The sequence below is a fragment of the Neomonachus schauinslandi genome, chromosome 11 (genome assembly GCF_002201575.2).
Source record: "Neomonachus schauinslandi chromosome 11, ASM220157v2, whole genome shotgun sequence".
Lineage (NCBI taxonomy): Eukaryota > Metazoa > Chordata > Mammalia > Carnivora > Phocidae > Neomonachus > Neomonachus schauinslandi.
Genome location: NC_058413.1, coordinates 107,326,073 through 107,340,241, shown reverse-complemented (window position 1 = coordinate 107,340,241; position 14,169 = coordinate 107,326,073). Strand labels below are relative to the sequence as shown.

Genomic DNA, 14,169 nt, shown 5'->3' with positions numbered 1-14,169 from the left:
CATGTTTCCAGCTTCATAAAATAAGGTGGGTTTTTTTTTCTAAGCAGTTTCTAAAGGAAAAAAATGTATACAATTAACAGAAATAATCAACTGGTGTCCCGGAACCCTTCTTCACTGTGTATAGACCTAAAACAATCCAGACATGGGAATATCCTCACTGAATTTTATTTCATACCTTCCACCTGGCATGGAAGAGTATTGAAAATTTTTAAGTATGCGCTCTTGTCTTTCTTTTAAAATCTAGAGAATTGCCCAAAACTGCTTGTCTTCCGTTTCTTGATTAGGCTGTAAATTCCCTTACTTGGCCACCCAACCCACAGAATGATGCTCTGTTCTCTGAGAGTACTCGGGATGAGGCTAAACTCATTCTTTTCCAATGGCGCTAACTTCCCCCTCTTTCCATCTTAAAAGACTTTCAAATGCAGCTCCTTTGTGCCCCTCTAATTACCAGCCCTGTTGCAGGAAGAGGAGGATAAACTTTGCCAAGGGAATATTCTAGCCAGGGAGAGACAGGACAAAGGAGGAGACAATGGAATCATGTGGACCCAATCCTGATCCCCCACCCCAGGTCCTGGAAAAGAATCATTCTGGAGAGAAAGAGCAGAGAGAGGGTGGAATCTTGGGGGATTCCTCTGGGATGGTTCCCCTTCAAGACCCCTCCATTTGAGACACCAGCCACATGTTTACTTAAGGAGTATTAACTCTTTTTATATTTTGGCACCCTAACTTGCCTAGAATATTCTGACAGTTTCCATAAAAACGTAAGTAAATAAATACATTTTTCTACGCAGAGAAAATTATTTAAATTTACACTAATAACCTACTATTTTCCATGCAAATTAGAAATATAAGAAAACATGCTCTAATAGCACCAAAGAAAAGCAAAAATTTTCTAGTCCATTAGCAAAATTTTGCTCTTGAATGTTTATTTTTCTCACCGATATAAGAGAAGTACAACACTGCTTAACCAATAAAACTTTCCAGAAAAATGAATAACAAACTCCTATTTAAGTGTCCATTAAAACGTCTTTCCAGAGAAAAATAAGCAGAGCAGAAACGTACGCATAATGGAAAAATCTATTTGAGAAAAGTCACTTCAGTTTATTTCACTAAGGGGTTGGACAGCTCAGGTTGGATTTTAAGCTCTTTGTATCCCACAGATTGTTTGGTACACAATGGACACTAAATAAATATTTGTTGTCAAAAAATATACGTAAATCTAACCTTGTAGTGCTCAAAAGTCAAACTGTTGGTCCCTGGTATGCAGTAACTTACTTTCACCAAACATGAGCTACAAAGTGATATATTCTAAAACATTACTTCAGATCTTCACAAAATGTTACCAAGATCAACTTAAAATATTCCCCCAAATGATGTCACAGTATGTTGTTTTCCCTCAGAAATTTTGTTTTCGTACTAGAAAACACTCCTTGGAGGTCGCTTACTGATACAGTATATATCACCAAGCAAGTAGGTGGTAACAATCTAAATGTTAATGACGCCTACTCTGGATTTGTAGTAAGAGGCAGTGTTCTACCTGCCCTGACCCAACTTAGGTCAAAGTAAAGCACCAGGAAGCTGTTGCTGTTTCATTTTTGTTTTGGACCTTCTACGGGTGACTGGTTTTCTTTTTAGAGTTACCTCACCCCTCCCGTGGGGCTTGATCTTCCTCAGAAGAGGTAAGATAAGGAGGAGAAGGCTCAGCTGGAGAAGCAGCTAGTTTTTAAGCCTTTGCTGAGTATCGGGCCAAGGCAGGAGAGAAATTAAATGATGCCAATTCCGTGTAGGGGGTGGAATATGCACATTCAGAGGCCCCAACCCAGGCATGCTGAAATCTAATGTTGTCTTTCCAGTACAGACTCTTGATAGGAGAAAACTCAGTTTTCTAGTAGTGATTCACCTAATGAAGGCAGAAAATCGTGGAAAGCTCGACCTCCGCACCACCCCACCCCCGCCCCCCATGAATGGGTTCCTTTGAGGGGACAGGTGACCCACCTGCCATTCACAGGATTATAACCCCGGGGGGACATCTCCAGCCTTCCATTCAGCAGCAAATTATTAAATTTCTGCTTTCAGCAGGCAACGTGCCATATTGGTGGGGAAAAAGAATTTTCTTTTCTCTCAAGGAGCTCATGATGACTGTGGTAGCTTCCAGTCACAGCCCATGGCTACAAAACAATTAGCATCCCCACTTACCTGAGAGCCATTCCCAGAGCATGACATTCTGACCCGGTCGCCCTCAACCAAGGCTTCATGCTGAAATGTAAAAATTTAAGGAAAGAAGTAAGAAAAAGGGTCCTGCATCTTAAAAAATAACAATAAAGTAGAAAGGCAGGATTTGGAGGATGCAAATCCGTTTTTTTGAAAATTTACTTCTTTAATAATATTAGTGCAATGTGGTCTAATCTATGATCATAAGAAATTCATACTTGTGGATAAAGCAATAAAAGTTTACTAATTGGCAATGAGCCAATTTAAAAATATCATTGCAGTGTCTCAAACTCATTTTCCTCTCTGATGAATCTGATACAGTTTAGTCTGAGCACAAACCATACACAGAATTTTATGCCAGTTTTTAACATGAGTTATTCAGTCCTGGTTCTAGTTGGAAATTTTGGCAACGCCTGTAATCATTAATGATCTATAAAATTATTGATTTTTTTGTTTGTTTTATACCCTATTCTCCTCTATGTATATAAAAACAGGCACCCTCACGAATGTGGATATTCATATAAAAATCGTTTTGTAAATGTGATTACCAAATAACGTCTTCTTTAGGAACTATATTAGATCACAAGATACCCATTTTTAATTTAGCCCTTTGAAGACGGTAGCCAGTCCTGACTTTAAAGCACGTCATAAGTGGCCTCCTCCCCTTCACCATAGCAATAGAAACCAACACACGAGTAAATGGATTGTTAGCAAAAATATGAATTCATAAGCAGAAAGAAAAGTTGTGGTAAACAAAAGCCAGCGATTGCTCAATAATGAATTCCTTGCTCAGTGCCTGATAACTCCACTAGATAACCATTAAGTTTGGCTCCTAATAAATATCTTAAATTCAAAATTCCAATCTACTTATGGCCTCTAAAACCAGGGTCCTGCCGTGACTAGCAGAAGGACCAAAGAGGCAAGGGGAGAAGTGAAGGGAGAAGGGCAAAGTGGGGACCTTAAGGACATCCCTTCTAGAAGAAACTGGAAGGAAACTCTGCTTTCTTTTTCCTTCCCTTTTCAGCATGAAGTCCTCCTCCCAGAGCACCCCATTCAAGAAGTGCAGTGTAGGCTCGTATAATACACCTGTGTAGGTGTTAAAAAGGCTTTGGTGAGCAGCCTGGGGACCTCAAAACTCTTATAGTATCAGTTAAATGAAAAAGCTTGCTCTGGGTTCAAAATAATTTAAATACAGCAACCTTGCAGAGCACCTACTCTGAGTCAGATACCCTGGTAAATACTGTCCTACAAAGATGAATGAGATACCGCTTTTGTTCCCAAGCAGTCCACAACTCACCCACCAACCTGGGGTGGGGTTTTGTAATAATCACTTCATGAATGGGGGTCGGGGTGTATAGATAGTAAAACCCACATTTGGGACCAGATTCACCAAGCACCACAGTTTACCAAAATCTTCATCCTGCTCCATCCCCAAACTCCGTGTTTAGTAGAAAGTGTTAAATCATGCTCATATTAGATTTTGTTCCAAAACACGATGTAATTTTCTAGGAATGTGGCAAATGCATATTACTTCTTAAATGGAACAATGAGCCTTGTTAAGATGTTACAACATAGATACAAAAAATTAAATCGTATTGAGAAAACAGTTAAAAAACTTACATCTTAGAAACTTTTTTCAGAACTAACAGTACAACAACATAACAAGAAAAAAGAGACTTTTGGCTTAATGGCTAATCAGAAAACTCAGTTAACCAGAAACTCCCATTTCCCGAGTCTTCCGTTGTGAATGTTTTTAATTGCACAAGCTGAAGTCACACTATTACAAACCCTGATTCAGCTACTTCCTAGCTGCGTGGCTAGATGATTTAATCTCTCCGTGCCTTGGTTTCCTCATTTGTAAAATGCAGGTGATCATAGTATCCAAACACATAAAATGCTTCCAACAGCTCCTGGTACCTAGGAAGGGTTCCGTCAGGGTTAACTAGCATTATCACCGTTATTATTACTGCATTGCCTAGATGTGCAGATAAGTTTATGGAATTAATCCCCTGGCAGTCAAATCAATGCATGCTGTGTCTCTCCAAATGCACTCAATATTTCCTAGAAGAAGTGAGGTGTTGGGGGAGAGAGCCAGACAAAATAATTGTGGCAGCTTAGAAATGTCAAGAGAAATTCAATGAGTCTCTCTCCGGATATTTGTAAAAGCAAAAAGAAACAGAAACCAACGAAGCACGGAAACAGTAACAAGAGATGTCAGGGCTTACTGCTCCCCATCCATCCTCTCGGACTTTTATTTTATACACACAAAGGTGTTAACGTAGGAATGAAAACCAGGGGAGTTCTTCGATTCCTCAGAACATTGAGACTGAGTGATGACTGGCCTTTTCCTCCTTGAGACTCCTTATATAACATCAAGTACTGAAGGACTCAAATATGGTAGAAAAGAAAAGTGGGATTTTATAGGACGGGAGTTTGTTCCTAAAAATGTCGGTTTCCCCGAGCCTGTCATGTACCTGCTAGGAAGCGTCCGTGGGGTGCATTAGAGTCACTTACCTTTGTATGCACAGCATATTAATGTGATAGACTCGAGATAGATAGATAGATAGTGCTATTATTCAGGTTAAATTCTGCAACTGAGGAGAGTGTCAGCATGGGCTTATCCTCTCATGACTCACATATCGGTCTCCTAAGGACCTTCCTGGACCCTTTGTCAGTAACTCCCGCACCCTCCTTCTCTTCCAGTTAGTCCTGGATGAGCATGGTTAAGGAGTCCGTGTAGACGTACTTTTACAGCAGAGAGTAAAATTACACCAACTGAATCACAGCGTAGGGGAGAGCCCAAACCGGTCCGAGCCAGCTTCTCTGCATGCCAGTCTGTCCATCTGCAGCCACTGCCATTCATTTCGAAAGGGGGGGGGACACAAGGAGCTTGTGGATCTCGAATGACTTCCACGCTGTGCTGGGAACCTCGTAAACGCTCCAGCAGTGGAACCCAGGCCAATAGTTTTGGGTTCACAGTAATTGCATACATTTTATTTATGATCCTCCCTAGCAGTATGCACCTGTTACCTAAAGCGATGGAGCAGGCCCCAGTCGTAGGTCTGGTTCTCCACCTGGGCCTCCCGCACGAGACTTAGCACCTCCTGTGGCCTCTGCTCTGTCACTTTGCCTTGCGATTCTAATGTAGTTTGACTTGAATAACATAAAATAACATATATAATGTTATTTATGTTATTTTCCACGTGAAGAACTCCTGTAAACCTTGCCGTTTTGAAACTCAGTGAGGCAGGCGTCTTAGACAAGCTGAAAAACAAGTGGTGGTACGATAAAGGTGAATGTGGACCCAAGGACTCCGGAAGCAAGGTTAGTCGTCACACTCCGGGGCCTCGTCTTGTGCTCACAGGGCCCGCGAGCGTTTGTCACAGGGCGCCGACCCACTCACCCGCCTTCTCAGAGAATTGCAGCCCGCACCCCCACTGCTCAGGCTTGGGTTGCAACTCAAATTATCCGCAGAAGCACATACACTAATAAAATTCCTCCTGTGACCCTCAGACTCACATACCACGAGCGCGAGTAGCGCTTCTTGGTTAGGGTTGCGCTTGTTTCGGAGGCGAAGGCCCCAAAACCCGTCGTTTCAGGAGCTGATGCCTTCTCTAAACAGAAGTGGGGAATTGTCCGGTAGCCATCCAGAGAAGGATCTTAAATATTCACCCTGTGGCATTCAGAAGTTCAGTCTTTTGTCACTACGTTGCCAAGCATTCCACTTTAGTTTGAAGAGGCCCCGTTATAGTTTTGTGCTGACGGATGCGCAGTGCACTTTCCGATTTGGTTCTACCGAAGTGCTCTTAGTAGATCAGCATTTACGGATAATATCTCAAGTTAAGATCTCTCATTCGTGAATTCTTCTTGGTGCAATGCAGAGATCCAGAGACCTGACTCCACTGAGTACAGATAAAAAGGGTTACAAACAGTTACGTTTCCATTCTAAAGGAAAAAATGTAACAATGTATCAGTGAATCTAATTACCTGCGCAAATTCATAGAATGTAACGAGTGCCCGAAAGGAGTTGAGGATTCTTGAAATCTTCTTTTATTTTTTTTTCTTTATCTTCTTTAAAAGAAAAAAATATTAGTTATTCTAAGACATGAAACAAATAAATGGCTTAAATAGGAGAGTCTCCATTCACTTAAGAATGAGACCAAGTAAAAAAAAAAAAAAAAAATGAATGAGACCAAGTAATGTCACTTGATACCTTTTCTGGGCTTATCCCTACGTTTTAATCAGTTTTTTCCTGCCTTTGAACCAGAGTGGAATGAGACAAGCTTGGCCAAATAATGAAATACTTATCTCAAATCCCTATGTCAAGCCAGAGAAGCATAAATATTTAATGAGCGATGATTTTAAAAATGAAGTGACCCTAAATTTTGGCCCAGTCATCTAATGTCATGGCTAATTGGACAGTGTACATAGTACATGTTTTGAATTCAATACTCTGCTAATAAAACTAAGTGTCTGGATCACATTTTGCACAAAACCTACAGCTGGGAAGATGATGGCCACAGGGCATCCTACAGGGAGTCTATCCAAAATACTCTCAAATCTTGCTATGTAATATACATATTTCCAATTTATGAAAAAATTCTGAAGTCTTGTTACAATTTTAGTATTTTCCAATCATATGCTTGACTATTTCCAAATTTATTATGAGATAATATGTATGCTAAAGCTCTGGAGAATAATATGTCTAAACTATTAACTGATTAAGTATTTTTAACTGGGAATGGAATCTTATTTTTAAATCAGTAAAAATAATCATAAATTTGTCCATATGAAAAGAATTTATGTCTCAATTAACCATGGTAATTTGTATATTTTTAAGTTATTTTTAAAAAGTTACCTAAATGTGATGCATACATAATTATTCCTAAATAGTATATAATATGTAAAAGTGACACTTTCTGGAAGATCTCCCATACACCTATGACCGAAAGAAAAAATAATGTGTACCCTAGCACATTGTTTACATATATTTGGTAAAGCAACAGTGAAGAAAATGTGAAACTGTTAGCTAAAAAAAAAAAAAAAAAAACCAACGAAACTTAGTTCCTTAAGTAGGAAACGTGAAGTGAGATTTATACAAGAGAAATTTCAAACATTGAAAGTATATGGAATAGCAGGAAAGCCAAAAGACATCCCCTTCCCATGTAACTGGGTTTTAAATATGCCATTTTCAAACTTAAATAATAAGCCCACTTCTGCCACCCTGTGTAAATATATAAATGCTTTTATATGGCTGGGTATAGTGGTTTTCGCTGCATATTTAATAATGATAAAATGTTACAAATTTTATTGAATGTAATTACACACAGTTTTATTGGTAATCATCATAATTTCACTTCTCCTGAGAGTTGGAAGCTTTATGCTTAAATCCATAAACCTCCATCAGTTATCTATACATGTAAATAATTTCAGGTTGCATTAGGCATTTGCTTTAATTAGCTGTTTGGATTTCGTGTGTTCTTTTGCCTTCTGGATGTGACATTTCCGCAGTTAACTGAGATGTCTTTATCTCCCCCAGGACAAGACGAGCGCCTTGAGCCTGAGCAACGTAGCAGGCGTCTTCTACATTCTGGTTGGCGGCTTGGGCTTGGCTATGCTGGTGGCTTTGATAGAGTTCTGTTACAAGTCCAGGGCAGAGGCGAAGAGAATGAAGGTGGCAAAGAGTGCACAGACTTTTAACCCAACTTCCTCGCAGAATACCCAGAATTTAGCAACCTATAGAGAAGGTTACAACGTATATGGAACCGAAAGTATTAAAATTTAGGGGTAGGACTTAGGGCTTACTACAGTGAGTGGGTGATGCATCCTGTAACTGCAGTGTTGTGACCTGTCTGTCCAGTGGTGACGTTGCTTGCTTCTGATTAGAGCTTTTATATTTTTGAAAAAACTTCAGTGCAAAGTGGTTCGGTTTTCTTTGGCTGCGGATGCACTGTTCGAAACTGTATGTTGCCAATAGATATCTGCATTGAAAGGGTCAGAAAGACAAAAATCAAACCCCCAGGATTGCTCTGCAAAATGATCTGAACAGTATATCCTACTCGAAATTTGGGAGAAAATGGAAATTAGTTCTGGGTTTCCTTGTCCATGTAGCAGGCTAATCTACTTGGAACAATCCAATTTTAGGAGAACTCACAAAATCGGCATAAAACCATTTCAAGCGATCAAAGCTTAGACGGTTGCCTATTTTGATGTGGTTATGTATTTTCTGAGAACCAACTCCAAGCACATAGTAAGGGCTCAGAGAATTTTAGCTCCTATTCTGTTTCACATTAACCATCATTCTATATTTTTTTAAGAACCAAACCCTGCTGTTTGCTCATCTGACAGTACCTTGAGCCAGACCTTTAGGTAGGAGTGATTGTCAGAATATTAACTCCAATTCATATTTATTTAGATGAATTTCAACTTTCACCTTCACAGTATCACTAAGGTGGATATGCATTTTAGGCAAGACAGTAGTTTCCCCATCAAAGATGTCAGCAATGCATGTGTTCTTCAGGGGGACACAGGAAAAGATAAAAATTGCAGTGAATTATTACGGCCTTTTTTTTTTTCCATTTCAATTGTTTTTAAGTAGGCCAGAGCAGCCCCACTTACTCATATCCTCCCACTGTCACAATAAAACATTGTAAATATTCAGTGAAATGTAGGAAATGGAGATAATTTTTTAAGAATCTAAGTGTCCACTACTTTTATTCCTCGAATGATAGAAAGTGGTTTTAAAATAAGATCTGAAAGCATTTGTTACTGCTTTTCCTAAAATCAGGTCTCTAAGACCCATTTTCTAAGATTATATATAATAGTCAACTGAATGGGCTGCTCACTCTGATGACAATGATAAATGAGGCTTTGAACCCACAAGAGACATTCAGTGCTTGATGGACCCGAGAGTCAAAAACCCAATATAATTTTCATAAGATGTATATCTGAGGTTATGCCAGGTAAATAACGCTTGTTTTTTCTATTTGTGGTTATAAAAGCTATCGAAACACTTGGTTAATGTCTTAAAACAAAGAACAAAAGTCATTCCCTTTTACAAAGATCTAGTTGCTTCTATCCATAATCTAGAAATCAATGGATTACTGAGTGTAACTATACACAGATAAGCCCCACATGGCTCTTTCCCAATTTTGTGTAAAAGAATTAAGAACAAGACCCTACAGTTCACTCAGATCAGAATGTTTTGAGCATGTCTTCTGATAGCAAAACAACAAACAAGGAAACTTTCAAGGTCTCTTGACCATTATGCAAATGCTGTTATCTTAATAATTATACAGTTGAGAAATTTTCTCAAACTGAGAAAAACAATATGTGACAGGTTTTCAGAGTCAGTTATTTGGATTTTATTCTGGAATGAATTTTAGGTCTTAAAAAGGGGGGCTTTTTTGTTTTGGTTTGGTTTGGGGTTTTTTTTGGTTTTTTGTTTTTGTTTTTTCTTACAAGTCATTAAAATGATTTTTCTTTGGCAAAGCAAAAGCATTCCAATCATCAGCAAGGTCCAAGGGTAAGGTTGCAAAGAAAAGAAAAAGAATATTAGAAAATTCTAGAAACAAACACTCATGGATGCCAGTTAATTACCAAAATCTGGGAAGTTGCTAAAGAGAGATAAATTCCCAGGTTATGTACATACAGTTCACATGTAATAATGTTTTTGGAGTCCAAACCTGGCATTACAACGTATCACATGAATTGCCTCTACAGTTGGGGTTAAACTTCTAAGACAATAAATTTCAAATAAAATACAAAGCATTCCTGTCCATGACTTTTAAAAAGACTTAATGGCATTCAGGGTAAATGAAATGATTTGCACCTAAGAAGACTTGACAACTGTTACTGTACTCTCATACAAGATGGCTTTTTCCTTTCAAAAACTCTGTTGGCCACAATTACCCAAATTTTTGATGATCTAAATAATGCTGTCCTAGAATGCCAAAAACAAAACCTGAAACCTTCAATATAGAGAATATTTACTCTAAAAATGATTATCCCTCACGGGAACACGTATAGTCCTAGCCTTTAGCCTCAACAATCTAAACAGACCCAGACCACGTGTAAATTTATAAGAATTTGAGCAGCCTCAGTGGGTTCACAGCAAAGCTGAATAGAAATGATATTTTAAGGAAGAAGCAGGAGATAGAAGTATAAGAAATAATAATGCTAAGATTTTAAGAGAAAATAGGAGCTGTCAAAGATTTATTAACTATTACACTCAGTTGCATTCATCTACAGAGAAGGAAAGATTACTTGAGAGCACATGGTTCCTGTTTGGGGTATTTTCCTTTCTTCGCAAAGGCAATCAAGAAAAGAAAGGAAACACAAATTTTATAGCAAGAGCCTTCTGAAAAAAAATCCCTTCCAAAAACTATAATGCTTTTGTTAATTGTATTTCTTCTTCAAAACAAAAAAAACAAAACAAAACCAGTAGGTTTTAAAAAATAATTATTTTATTTAATATTAAATGTTGAAAGTGAATCTGAGGAAACAAATTCAAACTTTGGTTCTGGTTCATTTAATTTAGTGATGAGTAGTTCTGTAGAGATTGCATCCTGATTTCTAATTTTTTTGAGACTATTCACTAAAGAAAAACTATGATAATGACGTTGGTTTTTATCATAGATAAGTCATTAACTAGCAGTTTGACTTTATCAGGGTATCTGATCTCTAAACCTTTACATTATACCATTTTCTACTCCTATCACTAATTTCATTATTTAATATATCGTGACTCTAATACTTAAGTTCCAGAGCAGAGTAAATATAGGGATGGAATTCCTAAAGAATTAGGTAAACCTAAATTCGCCACAGGGAATTAAGATATATTTTGAGTTACGAGAAATAAATGATCTATGCCATAGCAGACTTAGGCAGTTTCTCGTTTGCCTTATTTTCCTCGAGTTAACATTAAAATTCAATTACTAGAAAAAAATGTGAAGGCAAATGAACCAGCAGTAATTAGATTTACATAAAAACACTGCCTGTCTCTCTTCTGTGTAATACTGTTATCTGCTCCTGACTTAACCTGACAGAGAACAGGAATTTAATGAGGATTTCGGAGACCTGACCCCTTAACATCTCAGTCTGGGAGGTTCCCCAGCAGTGAGGAATTGAAACATACTCCCTTTCAGTGCACCCCCCTTGAAACACTTAGAGCCTCCGAAAACATCAGTCAGCTTCCAGAGTAGGCCCGTCACTAACTGTGCTGTTCTGGGTCATGTCTACCCCTGGTGTGAATGAATGAAGGTGTCTGTGGATAGATCTGTGTTCCGAAGGCCGGAAGATCTGTCGTGAATAGTCCGCAGTTTGTTTAGACAACTCATCACAGTTTTGAGGATAACGCCCGCGCTGTAAAGACATTTCCTGGCAAGAGCAAGAGGCTCAATTAGAAACGTTGTCCACCTAGAGGAGAATTTTAAGCTGGCCCAGAAGTACCAGGGTATAAAGGACCGCAAGGCGAAGGCTGTGTCCCGCCCAGACTTGCCGAACAAAACCTAGGGTGACGATTTCCAAATTAGTTCTGAAACAGGTAGGACCACAAACTCCCGTCCGATTTATTCTTCGCTATAGTTGAGCTTCCCTTTCCCATAATGCGCAGTTTTCACACGACCAAAGGAATATTGGAAAAAATGCAGATGTCTAATTATTGATATCTTGGTGTTTGTTGTGTCGCCTTTTGTCGCAGAAGCAGAAACATTGTAACAGTCCACACTCTTTCTGTTTCCTTTCCATGCACCCAGCTGACCTTTTCTGAAGCCATAAGAAACAAAGCCAGATTATCCATCACTGGGAGTGTAGGTGAGAACGGCCGCGTTCTGACGCCCGACTGCCCCAAGGCTGTACACACGGGAACTACAATTAGACCAAGTTCAGGATTGGCTGTCATTGCATCGGACCTACCATAAAAACCAAAAACATAATCGAGTGCCTTAATCAAGCTGTGTTGGTGACCGGCGGGAGCGCGGCCCGGGGCGCGCCGAGCAGGTGCCCTGGACCAGGCCTCTGGCCAGAGCAGGCTGTGCGTCCTTGATGCTCCCCGTTCCGCAGCAGCAACGCGTGCATGAGCTCAGCTCGGAAACCCAAACTCAGATTTTCTATCAGGAAAACTCACAATTTTGGTTTTTTCGGGGAGCGGGAGGGTGGGGAGGGAGCTGGGATGGGCGTATTAACAGCAACAAATTTCACTCGAGTGGACTTAAAAACTAATCAGACTTGCGAGTTAGCGCATCAGACTGTGAAGTTCTTGCTCAGAAAGGCCTGTCTTCACCGCAAGGGATAAACTAGTTAGAGAAGTCAGTGAACATGCTAACGTGCGTCTCCAGAACACCCACGTGGTCCGTGGGAGACTCCAGCCGAGAAAACACAGCACGAAACTGTGGTCAGAAAATAATCAACACTCATGTAAATCCTGTGAAAAAATTTAAAGGATGTATTTACACTTAATTTGGAGAAAACAAATACTGAAACATGCTTGCTTTTTAACTGACGTAAATTCAGTAGAGGACAACACAATTCTTTTTTCTAACCATCTTAGGGAAAAATACATTGCAATAATTGATATGCCATCACTGTAATAAACTTTAGAGACTTTTTTTTTAATAAAAGTCGGTCATCTCCTTGTTGCAGTAACCTACGCTCTGTCACATAGTCGGTGTCCCCAGATCGCGTTTGTCTCACTACCGGAACACAAACAGAAACGAAGACAGCGTTACCGTGAAATCATCAGTCTGCAATGTAGAATCAAAAGAGACTACGGGTCACTCATGGTATCAATCTTATTTATAATCTTGTTCTGTGTACAAAATTGTGGTTTTTGTACCCACCAAAAGAATAAAACTGCGGACGTTCTTACAATATCTACAGAGCTTAAAGTTTGTTTTTATCGTTAATAAAAGTTATTTGAGAAATTACAAGACTATGTAGGAGGGATTATAGAAGTCAAATATGGGCCATATTATAGCTCTTATTTCTGCATAATAAGCTTACCCACTTTTACAGGTGTTTGCCTTGTGAGCAGGTGAAATCGTCACAGATGACGTGTTTGAATTGGGGAACGATCTGTTGTCATTAACAGCAACATACCTGTAATCTCGTGTTGAAATTTTACTTGACTGTATTTTGCTGCATAAAATAATGTGTCTCTTGGGTTTCTCCCTGCCCCCATTCCCCTTGTTCCGTTTAAATCACTTGAAGGCACGAATAGTAATTTGTGGTCGACAAAAAAAAGAAGAAGAAGAAGAATTTGTCCTTGTTTTTTCAACTGGAAATGGTGAAGAAAATTATACCCGTGTTTATTTCCCAAACCCACCTTCTGTTATGTATGGATTAAATTAACGTGGCTCAAAGGAAGGTTTGGATCCTTTGAAATAATAAATGAGTACTAGAGTACAGCTAGCCATCACACGACGTAGAGATCTTGGCAGAAAGCACAAGTTAGGATGATTTTGGAAGTGTGGCCTTGAAGGACGACTTTGCTTCCACAGGTGGAGAAGCCGTGGAGCGCCTTCGGGGCGAGCCGGGGTCCGGCCACATCCCGGAAGATAAAGCTGGAGAAGGTGAAGGACCCACCTGCTTGCTTCCATCTGGAGATTTCCATCCCCCCGCGATCTCTGCGCTACAGTCAAGAGCCACCTCTAGAAGCGCAGGTCCCACGACCCACGCACGGTCCCCTCAGGAAAAGGCCCAAGCTCTGAAGCTGAGCAAATGAGTCCCTCCGTGACCTGGTCCCTACTGCTCCCTCCCGTGACGTCCGTCCCGGGCCCAGCCTCCCCCGCCCGCACACCTCCACAGCCGCACACGGGACGCGGCATCTCCTCTTTCTTGGGCTGTCACTTTCCCCGGTCTCTTTCCCTGACTAACTTGGACTCGTCCTTCAGCACCAGATGGAACCGTACCTGCCCCAGGAAGGTCTCCACGCCAACCCGCCCGCCGCTGCCCCCGGGA

The 14,169-nt window shown here is 40.0% G+C and overlaps 1 protein-coding gene across 2 annotated transcripts in view; it reads left to right on the top strand.

Annotated features, from left to right (window-relative positions):
* GRIA4 (glutamate ionotropic receptor AMPA type subunit 4) overlaps nucleotides 1–12,131 on the top strand; it is a 367,043-nt gene extending 354,912 nt beyond the window's left edge. The window contains exons 14-16 of one of the 2 annotated variants that reach the window (XM_021696567.1): nucleotides 5,421–5,535; nucleotides 7,751–7,885; nucleotides 11,967–12,131. In XM_021696567.1, coding sequence (XP_021552242.1) covers nucleotides 5,421–5,535; nucleotides 7,751–7,885; nucleotides 11,967–12,131 — 415 coding nt within the window. The remainder of the gene's footprint in view (nucleotides 1–5,420; nucleotides 5,536–7,750; nucleotides 7,886–11,966) is intronic. The other variant, XM_021696568.1, reaches the window with a different exon arrangement.
* Nucleotides 12,132–14,169: the final 2,038 nt, after the last annotated feature.